General features: G+C 48.0%; 1 protein-coding gene across 1 annotated transcript in view; it reads right to left on the bottom strand.

Moving 5' to 3' along the window:
- The window catches only part of SUPT7L (SPT7 like, STAGA complex subunit gamma), a 36,540-nt gene that overhangs the window by 20,029 nt on the left and 1,749 nt on the right, over positions 1-14,762 (bottom strand). The window contains exons 2-3 of the mRNA XM_088482015.1: positions 6,233-6,820; positions 4,290-4,614 (exon numbers count right to left, since the gene is read on the bottom strand). Coding sequence (XP_088338141.1) covers positions 4,290-4,614; positions 6,233-6,645 — 738 coding nt within the window. The 5' untranslated portion in view covers positions 6,646-6,820. The remainder of the gene's footprint in view (positions 1-4,289; positions 4,615-6,232; positions 6,821-14,762) is intronic.

Genomic DNA, 14,762 nt, shown 5'->3' with positions numbered 1-14,762 from the left:
ATCAGAGCCAAAATCACTCCCACTGACATCACTACTGATGTCAGTGGGGCCGGCTTCAGACGGTAGGCGTTCCCATGGGAACGCCTCCGTCTGGCAGGCACGCCCCCGGCACGCCCACCAAAGGGGGCGTGCTGTCAATCAACATCGACAGCACGCCCCCTTTGGTGCGAGACCCGGAGCGATGGAGAGCCCGTCGCTCGCCGGGTCGTGCGCATGCGCAGTGGGGGAACATCGACCTGATCTGAATGAACACCAAAGTCCGATGGGCCTAAGTCTCGGATACCCCTTTTCCAACAAAATCCCGGGTCTGTCCCGGGAGTTTTTACCCAGCATTTTGCCGCATCGTACCTGGCTTAGACCCAATTTCCACTGCACCCTCGTCCCGGGTCGCCTCTGTTTCCACTGATCCCGGGTAAGCCAAGCAAAACCTGTGGATGTCATTAAAAACGTCCTTTATTCAGGTCATTTTTAACAACATCCATATTTAATGACATCCTTTATTATTATTATTTATTTATTTATTATTAATTTAATTATTATTGTTTATTTTATTGATTATTTATGAAATTATTTATTTTATTTAATGGCATTTTTAATTACATCCTTTATTCAGCCATCTCCTCTGGTCGCTGGGTGATTACATCAGCAGCCAGCACCCTGGAAGGACCAATCAGCGGCTTTTGCAATTACCTGGGTCAAAAAACCCAGGTAAGAGCTGTGGGCCTGATTCAGACCAGCTCGCAAGCGCTCGCGAGCGAATCAATGGTGTGATCTGCGCATGCACAGCATCCGCACTGTGCGTGCGCAAGCTCCGGAGAGAGAAATTCTCTCGCTCCGGGGCTCACTACAAAAGGGGCGGCTGTCGATGTTGATCGGCAGCTCGTCCCGTTTTGTAGGCGTGGCGGGTGGGTGGCTTCACAAACGGAGGCGTTCCCATGCGAACGCCTGCCATTTGTGGGCGGCCCCACTGACATCACCAGTGATGTCAGTGGGAGAGGTTCCGGCTCTATTAGAGCCAGAAGCTCTCTGGGGCTTGCGACCATCGCGACCATCATCCTGGCCGCTCGCAATAGTTGCACCCACACCCACAGCTATGCGAGTGGCCAGGAGGCCGCACAATAAAAAAAAAAAAAAAAGCCCAGATTCAGAGCGAGTGTCCGTCTCTGAATCAGGCCCTGTGTCCACTGCAGTGTTACCGGGTTTTACCCACTAAAAACCCTGCTCGATACCCGGGAAGAAATCCTGGGTCAGTAGACTTGGGATTTTTTCCTCGGAGCCGTTTCCATTGAGCAGAGTCCCGGGTAGACACGGCAATCACCCGGGTTTTATAGGCAGTGGAAAAGGGGTATTATTCAAGTATCCGGATATTGGAAGTATGATACTCAAGTTGTTATGTGTGTGTCACCACACACTGTAATGCAAGCTATCTGGATTTTATTTCTAGTTTCCTGTAGTAGACTATGCCGATAGCTTGTATCGCTTACTTTAGTGACACTTTGATACTTGTATAGTTAGAAAATGAGTATATTCTTGCTTTAGATTCAGCAGGCTGACTGTTGTTAACTAGTGTATAATATTGGTCTTATAATGAAGTACAATTCGTCATATATATCATGTTGCACTGCTAGAATTATCACGTGGGCATGGAGAATCATTACTAAATAAGTTGGCGTTGCGCATAATCAACTTCAATTAGAGTGGTCATGTGGGAGCTGCTATAACTTAGGAGAATACCACCTCCTATTATAATATACAAAGAAATAATAAGATGTACAGTATAGCGCTCACCTTATAATGTGTGAGAACATGTGATGATGTCATCAATAAGTCTATAATATGGGGAGTTAATTGAAAACAATTGAAATATATTTTAAATTCATATGTACACAATTATCAACCCTTGCATCACATTTTAAAATATGTATTCCAACGATATATGAATTTAAAATAAATTTTAATTGGTTTCAATTAACTCCCCATATTATTATAGACTTAGGGGTAACACATCATAAAGGTCAGCGATATACATCTTATTATTTCCATGGAGAAACATTTTTGGAGTATGGGAGGAAACCCACGCAAGCACAGGGAGAACACACAAACTCCACACAGTTAAACCCATGGTGGGAATTGAACCCACAACCTCAGAGCTGTGCGACAGTAATGATAACCATTGCACAGTCTGTCCAGACATGTGATCAACCTCACTATGGGGTTTATGTAGCAAGCAGTGAAAAGCGCGGAGAAGTGGACTAGTGAAGTTGCCCATAGCAACCAATCAGCTTTAAAGTATCATTTATACAGTCTATAATAACAGGTAGGAGCTGACTGGTTGCTATGGGCAACTTCTCCGCTGGTCCACATCGCCATGCTTATCACTACTTGATACATAAACTGCTATGTAAGTAATTGTGAGGTGGCCAATAGGAGAAACTGGGTGGTGGCTTGAAGTGAACCTATAAAAATCTGCCGCGAGGGTGTATTATGAGAGTGTTGTGGGCATGTCAGTGAGAGCTGATGCGTTCTCATACGCAGAGCCGCAGCGGCCATGTTCAGACAGAGTCCCTGTCCTTGCTGGTATGCGGTTAAGATCCCGACAACCGGGAAGCTGTCTGTCGGAATCCCGGCACTGGAATCCCGATCACAGAGACAACACCGGCGAAGGAATCCCGATCATAAGGAGACCGGGGAAAGGTAAGTATCAGCCACGGGGAGGGGAGGGTTAGGTTTAGGCACCCCAGGAGGACACGGTTAGGCTGCGGGAGGGGGAGGTTAGGCTTTTGACAGGGGGAGTTAGGTTCAGGCACCCCAGGAGGACTTAGGGTTAGGCTGTGGGAGGGGGAGGTGAGGCTTTTGACAGGGGGAGTTAGGTTCAGGCACCCCAGGGGGACTTAGGGTTAGGCTGTGGGAGGGGGAGTTTAGGCTCTAGACAGGGGGAGTTAGGTTCAGGCATCCCAGGAGGACAGGGTTAGGCTGCAGGAGGGGGAGGTTAGGCTCTAGACTGGGGGCGTTAGGTTCAGGCACGACCAGGGCGAGGTTACGGTTAGGCACTAAGGGGGGGTGGAAGGGTTAGGGTTAGGCAGTAAGGGGGGAGGGTTAGGTTTAGGCACTTACTGGGAGGGTTAGGGTGCAGGGTAGGGAAGGTTAGTATGAGGGTGCAGGAAAGGAGGGTTAGGGGGTAAATAGGCCAGGGGAACATTACTCACCGTACCCCTGTCGGGATTTGAATCATCGGTTTACTGACAGCCAGCATCCCATCCATTGGTATTTCATCCCGATTTCGTCCTTTCCATATGGCTGGTGCAAGCATCGATGGCGCACGTGAGTGTGAGCCAAGAATCACCGGCGGTGGTAGAGCGTTCACAGACGGTGCAAGTGGGCGTTTAGGTGCTTGCACAGTCAGGTACACGCTAGCACGCCAGGGAAAAGCTGATACTAACATATGAAAGCGGCTGCAAGGATCAGCTGCTAACGTCTTAGTGCCAGATACCACGGGGTACCTTAATAGGGGCTTATGGGGTCCGTGCCTCGATGGGCCAGAGCTGTTTTGGCAGCTCGAGGGGGGAGACCTGCACAATATTCGGCAGGTGGTTCTCATGTTATGGCCGATCGTTGTATATTTTACACTCGGGCATTTTTACTAAAGTGAGAGTATTTAGAATTGGAGATGTTGCCCATAGCAACCAACCAGAGTCTACTTAACATTAGCACCTTCTAGAAGATAATAGCTAGAATCTGACTGGTTGCTATGGGCAACATCTCCACTTCTAAAAACTCCCAGTTTAGTAAATTTACCCCTCAGAGTAACACAAACTTTTTATAGAAGTTTTCACTGTGACTTAAGAGATAGTAGTGTTCTATCCATTAACGATACTCAGTCAGTTGGGGGAGGTCAATCAGTTATCGCTGACGTGCTGCTACGCAGATGACCGATAATTACACTACAGCAGCATCGCAGATATTCCTGAGCACCTCTATGGGGCCTGAGGAAAACTCTGTGACGTTGGTAGTCACGGAGAAGCGGTCTGGACGGCGGCAACTTTTGCGGCCATTGATGATATTTGTATACCCCCTTAATGTCGAAATCTAAGACCCTCTGCTGTACAAATCAAACTGTACACCCTCTTGGGTCATCTGTTTCACATCATAGTTGATGTTTCTTAACCATCATAGAAGTAAAAATAACTTTCTTTTTGTTATAGTTCTTATCTTTGGGGGGGGGGGGGGGGTTTGAACAGAGGTGGTGTTGCATTACTTAACCCCGCCCACTGCGCGCTCTGTTTGCTCACCTGCAGCATGTACGTGTGGTAATCTTTAATCTGATGCTGCCAGAACTTCTGGAGAGACAAGACACTGCCGATTCCCATCTCGTGGAAGACCTGCTCCATGACGTCTGGGAACGGGGTGTGGCCCACCCTGGCTTCCCGGTCCACGTTGAACCTCAGCATCTTGGTGAATTTGAGGCAGTACTCGTGGGCGATGTCTGTCAGAGTCTCTAAGACACTCTCGTTGGCAGTCTCAAATCCGGCATGGGCGAGGATGGTGGCCACGGACTGGTACATCTGCTGGCGGCACGAGTTATAGCTGAGTTCTATCACGGGTTCTCCTTTCCCACTAATGAACAAAGAGGAAGATGTGTTAACGAAAACTAAGGTGTCTATGTACTAAGCCTTGGAGGGAGATAAAGTACCAACCAATCAGCTCCTGACATTTTTCAAACACAGCCTGTAATGTGACATTTAGGAGCCGGTTGGTCGGTACTTTATATCTGTACAAGTCTTAGTACATAGACCTATTAAATGGACACAAAAAGCAGATACATATTTTATGTTCTGGAAACCCTTTCCTTGCCTGCTCTCTCTACATTACCAACTATCAATGACCAAAATATAACTTGCATAGAGTCTTCCCCAAAGTATGAGATGGTCCAGAGATGCTGCCCTGCCTTCATATACCCTTTCCAAATAAGCAGCTGTGCAAATGGAAAGGTCACAGTGGAGGAGCTCCTGTCTCACCACTTAATACTTTGCTTATGTCACCTCCAGCTACTGTCCCATCTATTTATACCTGTCACAGGTCTAACCTGACCTTCCTTCATGAGGTCAACTCCACCCACCTTATTATCCGTCCGTCCTATTCGCTTAAGCCCTCGTCTCCCAAGAACCCGTTACGAGAATTCTGAACCTGTCTGAGTCACGCGTAACGCGACGCAGGTCTGGGCGCCTGCTGCGACCGGGGGATCCAAATGCTACTATACGCCCATATTCTAATTTGCACGCATCTATGTGATCGCGCAGCACAACCCCTCTGTTCGCGAGAGAGGCTGCCATCAATATTTATGGGCAGTTACAACTACTACCCCGTGGCAGGTGCAGGAGGTCCGTCTGAATTTGAAGCCCACTTAGCATATGCGGAATAGCACAAAACTGTGGCTGCACGGCCAGGACACACCCACGGAACGGTTCTCTGGAGCGCGACTGCATTCTTGCCACAGAGAAACACGGCTGCAGGGACACTGCTGAAATGCGTACTAGTAATGCGTACTATTCTGAATCGCATGACCGGTTTGCTATAGAAAAAAATCGCTAAATGCAGCCTTACTTGAGTAAGTTAAAAAGCAGTTTACCCCCAACATTTAATTATTCGTATCTGTAGAATGAATGTAAAATATATCGTCCAGTCCTGTCATCAGTGTCTATTGCAGCCGTGCTACAAAGTTTAGTGGATTGTAAACGGGAGCTTCTCCAAGAGCGGAAATCAATGGTTTCTACCCCCCTTCGCGCCTGACGGAGCTATTCAATTGTTGCTCCTGTCGGGCACAATCTGCTGCCTGCACTCCATTTCAGCTCGCAGCCCTAGCGGGGTGCGAGCTGAAATGTGAGGAAAGTGACCTGTTTGGGCGCCCTAACATCACTTTTCGCGGTCGCGCCCAGCCCTTTGGTCGGGGGGTAGCTGCTTTACGCGGCTAAACCCGACCACTCTGCGCGCGATCAGTGCGAAAAAAAACAGATAATGGAATAGCGGCCCGCGATCTCCTGTCACTTTAGATGGGAGATCCGGACCGCGTACACAATTGAATATCGCCCCAAATGTGAAATTTTATTCACCATTAAAAATGTGATTTACTGTCTCTTTACACGTTTCCATTACATCACCCACCTACAGTTCTAAAGAGCACAGAACTTTCCTTCCATGCAACGTAACCCTGCCATTAGTATTTTCAGGTACATACCGGTAGAAATCGCTCTCCGGATCGCTGTGCCGCATCTGGAATGGCAGTTTGGGTAACTTGCAGTCGGGAGGTAGCAGGTCATCGGGGAGGACAGGGGAAGGAGGTCGGTGCGGGAGGGGTTCACTCTCTTCCACTTTAATGCCCTCAACCTGCTGTTGATTTTGAGTTTGGGCTGCGGCAATGAGACTGCGCAGTTTGCGGTTATGCTGAATCAGCTGGATAGTGTGTATGGTAAGGCTGCAGGGTTCGGAAGGGATGTCCAACAAGGTGGTGGGCCTGGGCTTGTTGGCGGACAGCTGGTGCAGCGGGGGTTCCTGCATCTCCACTGTGCGGAACTCTCGCTGCAGGAGATCGAAGGAGTTCCGGCTGGCCTGACCGGAGGGCACCGGGATCTCACCCCAGTATCGCATCATATTTATAAGGAGTCTTGATTAAGGTTTGATATGGAAAAAAAATCTGATTAGGTCTATATGAACAAACCAATCATGGGATTGTCAGACTACATGATGGCTCAATATTGAAGATGATGATAATAATCCAGAGGCTGATAGAGATCTACATACACATTCTTCTATATATGTTCTCAGCCTGGAAAGAATGGAACAGAAAGGCAAGTGGTTAGGTTTCAACTGCATACACAATACCCCATTGCCATTCATTGATAGGAGGGTGACAAGATCACATTGATGGGATGCGGTTAAGATGCCGGCGGACAGGATGCCGGACGTTGGAAAACTGACGCCGAAATCCCGACACCCTTCAGGAAGCTGAAGCCGCGATCCCGACGTCGGCATCCCAAAGGTAAGTTTACTAGCGTTAGCCCGGGGATGGGGGGAAGTTATGATTAGGGTCCCCCTGGGGTGGGGGACCCTAATCCCCCACCCCAGGGATTAGGGTCCCTGGGTGCAGGGAGGGGGGTTAGGTACCACCTAGGGGGGAGGTTAGGGTAAGGCACCACCCTGGGAGGTTAGGTTTAGGGTGCGGGAATGGGGGGTTAGGGTTAATAGTATAATAGTTTGTTTTTATTGACCGGGACAGAAACCTACCCCCTATTTCTAGGGGGTAGGTGTAACATTGTGGCCGATTCAATTCACCGCGAGTTGAATAGTGCGAAGAAGTTGGTCCCCGGAGCTATTCAATTCAGCGTGCTGTTAGGTCGACGAAAGGATCTCTTCTTGCACCCTCCTGAGGGTGCGAGCAAAACTCAGACTAAAATGCCGGCCGCGGGGCTGTTTGCAGGCTTAGCGCGGCACTAACAGCCTCATGGCCAGCACTGTAGTCTAAGAAAGCCGGTTCTCACGCGTAAATACCCAGGTTAAGTCGTGAGAACCGGCATTCTCCGACTAAACTTGTAATAGTCGGACTAAACAGCGCTCTGAATTGAATCGCCCCCATTAAATACTAAATTTATCATTCGCTGATATTAAAGAGATTGCTCGTTTACTAAATTAAACACATTTTAACAATTAATTACCTCAATGCTAAGTTCGGAACATGGGGTACATACATACCCTCATAATATAGAGAGATAGATATGAGATAGAAGATAAAGAATTAAATGAGGTGATGATAGATATGAGAGATATACGAGATAGATAGATAGATAGATAGATAGATAGATAGATAGATAGATAGATAGATAGATAGATAATGAGATAGATAGATAGATATGAGATAGATAGATATGAGATAGATAGATAACTTAGAGTTCACTGTAAGTGGCCTAAGTCTCATGCGCGCCTGACAAGGGGACATGACCACGTAAAAAGGTGCCTTTAAGACACTCCCCTTTTTATCACTCTTCGGGGCGTGCCCGGCACTTACGGACATGGAAGTGTATACACCCCCTTCAGTATTGGTACCCTTACGTCATCAGTTACTGTCCAGCGTCATTCCCTACTATCCACGTGGACATAGAGGGGGAAAATAAACCTGTGACGAGCGAAGGGGACAAATTTCTTCTTTTGGTGGCCTTTATGGGCATGGAACCCGCACTTCCGCCCTCACTGCACGCCCTTTTGAAATCAGGCAGGGTGCAGCGCCCCGCTAAAACAACCTAGCGGGAACGCTAATATAGATATGAGATAGATAGATAGATAGATAGATAGATAGATAGATAGATATGAGATAGATAGATAGATAGATAGATAGATAGATATGAGATAGATAGAAAATTAGAATTATGGTATAACATACCTCAGTTAACTCTCTTTCTTCAAGGTCCATAGGGTCCACAGGATCTACCTTGGGGTATGCAGTGGAAACGATCCATTGCACCAAACAGCTTACAGTTTGAAGTTCCCAGCATGCACTGGTCCTCCTCCCTATATACCCCGCCCTCTGCCACATGCATTCAGTTTGTAAACGGCAAGAGACGGAAAGTGGAGAAGGAAGTACATCGCACACAGGAAAGAATCAACATACGAAGAGGGAATCAGTGATACGAAAAAGCAAAAGAATAGATCCCAACTGAGGCCAGGTGCATCAGGTTGGGTGTCGTGGACCCTTGGACCTTGAAGAAAAAGAGTTAACTGATGTATGTTATACCATAACTCTAATTTTCTTCTGCAGGGTCCATAGGGTCCCACAGGATCTACCTTGGGGACATCCTAAAGCAGTTCCCTTAAGGGTGGGGACGCTCCTGCGCAGAGAGTAGAGCATCAAGGGAGGCAAAAGTATCAAATGCATAGAATTTGGTAAAAGTATTAACAGAAGACCAAGTGGCTGCCTTGCACAGCTGTTCAGCCGAGGCACCATGTCTAACCGAACACCATTGTCCCACAGACCGAGTAGAAGATGCTGTCACCGTGTTTGGGACAGGGAAACCAGCCTGTGTATAGACCTGAGAAATAGTCATATGCAGCCAGCGAGTCAAAGTCTGCTTGTTTTCTGGCCAGCCTCGGTTGTGAAACCCATATAACACAAAGAGCGAATCTGATTTCCTGATGGAGCTGGTACGATCCACGTAAATACGAAGGGCTCGAACCACATCCACGGAAGCTTCACCTGTAGACAGGTCTGAAGACTGAAAGGCCGGAACTACAAAGTCCTCATTTATATGGGAAAAACAGGAAACCACCTTTGGAAGGTAACCCGCCTTAGTATGGAGGACAGCTCGATTTTGCTGCAAAATCAAATATGGAGAGTGACATGACAGAGCTGACAAGTGAGAAACTCCATGAGCCGAGGCAGTAGCGAGGAGAAAAAGCGTCTTCGCTGTCAACCATCTTAAGTCCATCATATCCAAAGGTTCAAAGGGAGCCATCTGCAATGCCCTGAGAACCAAAGTCAAATCCCACGGTGCCACCGGAGGGACAAATGGAGGTTGCAGCCGGAGAACCCCCTGCAGGAATGTTCTAACTTCCGGCAGAGGGGCAATTCTGTATTGGAACAAAACTGACAATGCAGAAACCTGGACTCTCAAGGTAGCCAGGCAAAGACCTAAGTCTAATCCCGCCTGAACAAAAGCAAGTATTCTTGCGACCTTGAAAATCTGCGGGTGGTAGCAGGCATCCTTGCCCTCAGCATCGTCTGAATCACAGAGGCCGAAATACCTTTGGGCCTTCAAGATGGCAGACTCAATAGCCATGCCGTCAAAGCCAGTCAAGGTAAGTCCCGATATAGGCAGGGACCCTGCACTAGCAGATTCGGCCGTAGAGGCAGTGGAAGTGGACTGTCTATGGATAGACATGTCAGGTCAGAGAACCATGCCCCTGGGTCAGGCAGGGGCTATTAGTATTATCCTGCCGCCTTCCTGCTTGAACTTTCTCATGACTCTTGGGGGAGGGATATTTGAGGAAACAGGTATGCCAACCTGAAGTCCCACCTCATCACCAGAGTGTCCACAAAGGAGGCTGAGGGGTCCCTTGTTCTGGATCCGTACCTGGGGACTTTGTGAGTGTCACGTGACGCCATGAGGTCTAGGTCCGGTAATCCCCACTTGTCCACCAGAAGTTGAAAGACATCTGGATAAAGAGCCCATTCTCCGGCGTGTATGTCCTCGCAACTTAGGAAGTCCTCTTCCCAGTTGAGAACACCTGGGATGAATATTGCCGAAAGATGGCACTCTGCCTACAGCAGAATTTCCGCCACTTCCTTCATGGCTGCCAGACTTCGTATGCCTCCCTGGTGGTTGATGTAGGCCACTGCTGTCGCGTTGTCGGACTGAACCCGGACAGGCCTGCCTCGTAGGAGGTCCTGCGCCAGTATGAGCGCTCTGTGCACTGCATGAACCTCCAAGAGGTGAGGAGTACCCGATCTGGGACCCATAACGGATGAGTCGTCTCCAGGTCACCAAGCGAGGGAGAGACGAACCTCTGGCGTGATGTGGATCATCTGAGACTTATCCGATGATACTGACCATCCCAATGAGCCAGAATCCAATTCTGCAGGGACCTGGAGTGGAACTGGGCATAAGCCACCAAGTCGAATGTGGACACCATGGAGCCCAGCACTTGCATTGCCAAGTGCACGGACACTCTTTGCTTGCAGAGAAGACTGCGCACACGAGACTGTAGTGCCACAATCCTGTCTTCTGGTAGATTAATTCTCTGTCCCAGAGAATCCATCAGCGCCCCCAAGTGCACCATCTGCTGAGTTGGAGAAAGAGAAGACTTTTTCCCAATTGATTATGCAGCAGTGCTCTTGTAAACAGATAATGGTCACCTGCAGATGACCCTGTAACATCTCCTGAGACTGTGCTAATATCAGGAGGTTGGCCAAATATGGCAGTATCCTGACTCCTTGTCGTCTGAGATGAGCCGTCATGACTGCCATTATCTTGGTAAATACCCGAGGGGCTGTGGCCAGACCGAAGGATAGAGCCTGAAATTGGTAATGTTGCTGAACTACCACCAAACTCAGAAATCTTTGGGGGGATCGTGCAATCGCGACATGCAGATATGCATCCTGTATGTCCAGGGAGACCACGAAATCTCCAGGCTCCATCGCCAGCATAATTGACCGTAGGGTTTCCATATGGAATTTTGGCACATGGATGAATCTGTTGAGGGACTTCAGATTCAGTATAGGGCGATGCAATCCAAATGGTTTTTAAATCAAAAATACATTTGAATAATAACCCCTTCCCTGTTGCGTCACAGGAACGGGGACTATGACTCCTGATTTCAGGAGGGCCCCAATAGACTCTTGGTAGGCCGAAGCCCTGACCGGGTCTGAAGGAAAGATCGTACCCACAAACCACCATGAGAGACCAGCTCTCAAACCCAGGCATCTGTAGTTGTCTGACACCAGGCCTGGGACAACTGTAAAAGTCGGCCTTCAACCCTGAGACCTTACAATCTTGCTTGGAGGCAGAACATATGTTTGACCAAGATATCTTGGGCTGACGTTTCTTGTGGGTACGACTCTGTCTAGAGGAAGACTGACCTTTTGCCCTACTCTGTGGGGGCGAAAGGACTGAGCTGCCAACTGCCTAAATTTAGGGGTAATCGTAGATAGCAATTCAGCCGACTTCGGTGTTGCCAGAGAAGTCATTATGTCATCCAGCTCTGGTCCAAACAGTACTTTCCCCGCAAAAGGCAAAGATTAAAGAGCCTTCTTGGACCCTGCATCCGCCTTCCAGGTTTTTAGCCAAAAAGATCTTCAAGCTGCAACCGAAGTTGCCGAGACCCTAGAAGCCAAAATACCTGCGTCAATGACCGCTTCCCCCATATACACAGCTGCTTCTCACATCAGATAGAGAAAAGACTGCTGTTCTCTGGTAGCATCAGGCATAGTACCTCCCAGAGATGTTGTCCGTTCTTCCATAGCTTTCGCTACTCAGGCTACAGCCATAGTTTGTCTGGTAATAGCTCCAGATAATGAAAACATTGATTTCAATTAATTGTCAAGTTTTTTTTATCTGTAACCTCTTTTAAAGAGGATGCTGCAGGAATGCTCCTAATCAACCTTGTGACATGAGCATCTATCATTGGGGGAACTTCCCATTTGTTACACTCACCAAGTGCAAATGGGTATTGAGAGGTTAGATTCCTTGTAGCATGGAAATGCTTACCAGGAGTACCTCATGCCTCAGACATGAGATTCGTCAGTTGCTCAGACTGAGGAAAATAATCCTTAGTCACCTTCTGACGCCTAAAGACCGGAGCCTTGGCTGTCAGCGAAGCCTCTTCCTCTATACTGAGGACAGATCTAACCGTTTTCACCAGAGAGGGGACATCCACAAGGGACTGATGGTCTTCTACTGAGTAAGACCCAGAACTCTGAGTATCAGAGTCTGAAGAGGAGTCCGGGTCGTCATGAGGCAACAACTGATGGGAATCTCTCTTATGGCCCTGCTTTACCGCCACTTGTCTATCTGGCTGCTGAGGAGCTATAGACTGCGGCATACTCTGACTAGAGTGAGCAGTAGAATTAACCAAACAGGAATTCATGGGGGGCATACATATAGAAGGATGCAAATGCTGTGAACACCCCATAGCATAAGGAATTACCGCAGCCGGATCCCACGTTTCTGCGACTTTGTCCACTAAGTGTGACAAAACCTGATACCACCCGGGTGGCTCTAGTGCTGCAGCAGATGTACCGGATCGAACAGGTAGCCGTTTACAACAGTAACTACACAAACCATCCTGGTTAACATCCTGCTCAGACAGGCCTGAAAAACAAGACACACATGATCTTAGTACTGGCATATCATCCTTCTCACCTTTAGACATGCCAAATGTATAAATGGTATAAGGTGTACAGTATAAATGCAATCTGACCCTTTATCAATGAAACCCCCCCACACCCTTCAGAGGGATGAGGATAAACACGGTGATAGGTATAACTGACAGTTTGGACTTTACAAAAAGGCAGTAAATACAGCAGCTAGCATTAAAGTCACATACAATGCACAAATACGCACAATTGCTATTGCAGATGGACTCTGAATCAACTAACCCGCTCCGAAGGGGTAATAGTAGGATATAGAGTGCTATATACCAGATCCAAAGGAGAGGTATACAGGGAGACAGACCAACCTCTGAGACCAACAGCTACAGCAGTACACACACACAAACGCTATCTTTGAACATCTCACCTCGAAGTGGTCAAAAATAGCAAAGCAGATAGTGAAATCCGTACAGGAAGTTGCGTCTGGGTTGGGGGAGCGCCTATTTCCCCTAACCTGCGATTTTGACGGCACGGGTACGCTGGCCTCATAGTAGTAGACGCTTACTAGTGTGCCTACTACCCGTCTCCGGCGACAGACAATATGGACCCGGCCGCCTTATTGAGGACACGTCACACGAGGCCTTCACCCGCAGCTGCACCCGATGCATCTCCAACACACGGATGCTAGGACTGCCGCGCACGATTTCCCGTGAGGAATCGCTTACCTGTCATCTCCGTGCCTGACTGCAGTCCGGCCCTCAGCAACAGTCGCTAGCTAAGCCACGCCAAAAAACTCAGGGCATATAGCAGTACTGGTGTTTCGGCATCGGCGGAGGTAGTAGGAGTCGCAGTACCTGCGTCACTAACGGCGCCTGGTACTGATAAACTCAGTAGTTCAAAAACCAAGGTAAGTCATAAAAGAGAAAAGCCTGGGGCTGCTGTATAACAGGCGCTTCTTGCCACGCACCAAATCAAAAAAAGTGAATGCCTGTGGCTGAGGGCGGGGTATATAGGGAGGACCAGTGCATGCTGTGAGCTTCAAAGCTGTAAGCTGTTTGGTGCAATGGATGTGATCCAACTATATACCCCAAGGTAATTCCTGTGGACCCTATGGACCATGAAGAAGAAAGATAGATATGAGATAGATAGATAGATCGATCGATATGAGATAGATAGATATAGGATAAGTAGATAGATATGCGATATATAGATAGATATGAGATACATAGATAGATAGATAGATAGATAGATAGATAGATAGATAGATAGATAGATAGATAGATAGATAGATAGAGGATAAGGATATAGATAGATAGATAGCTAGATAGATAGATAGACAGAAGATATAGGATAAGGATATAGATAGATATGTGATATAGATAGATAGATAGATATTAGATAGATAGATATGAGAAAGATATAGATCAATATGAGATAGATAGATAGATAGATAGAGAGAGAGAGAGAGAGAGAGAGAGAGAGAGAGAGAGAGAGAGATATTAGATAGATAGATATGTGGGAATCGGTATGATTTACCGCCGGACTCACGCCTGGCGGTTGGAATCCCGACAGCGGCATCCTGGCAGAGGAGGAAATCCCAATCATCAAAGGTAAGTATATACTACCCTATTTCTATCCCCTAACCCTCCCTTAGGGGTGCCTAACCCTAACCTTCCCCCCAGTGCCTAACCCTAATGCTCCCTCTAAGTGCCTAAACCTAACCCCCCCTTCCCCGTCGCCTAAACCTAAGTCCCCCCCGGGGGTGCCTAACGCTAACCCCCCCTTCCCCTAGCCTAAACCTAACCTCCCAGGGGGGTGCCTAACCCTAAGTCCCCCCCGGGAACCCTAAACCTAACCCTCCCCCCCATCCGCAGCTATCCGCACCCAGCGTCCCTTCGATCGGGATGCCGGG

This window comes from Taudactylus pleione, unplaced genomic scaffold (genome assembly GCF_031769625.1).
Source record: "Taudactylus pleione unplaced genomic scaffold, aTauple2 ptg000280l, whole genome shotgun sequence".
Taxonomy (NCBI): domain Eukaryota; kingdom Metazoa; phylum Chordata; class Amphibia; order Anura; family Myobatrachidae; genus Taudactylus; species Taudactylus pleione.
Note: the sequence above shows the minus strand (reverse complement) of the source record. Positions and strands in the feature narration are given on the sequence as shown.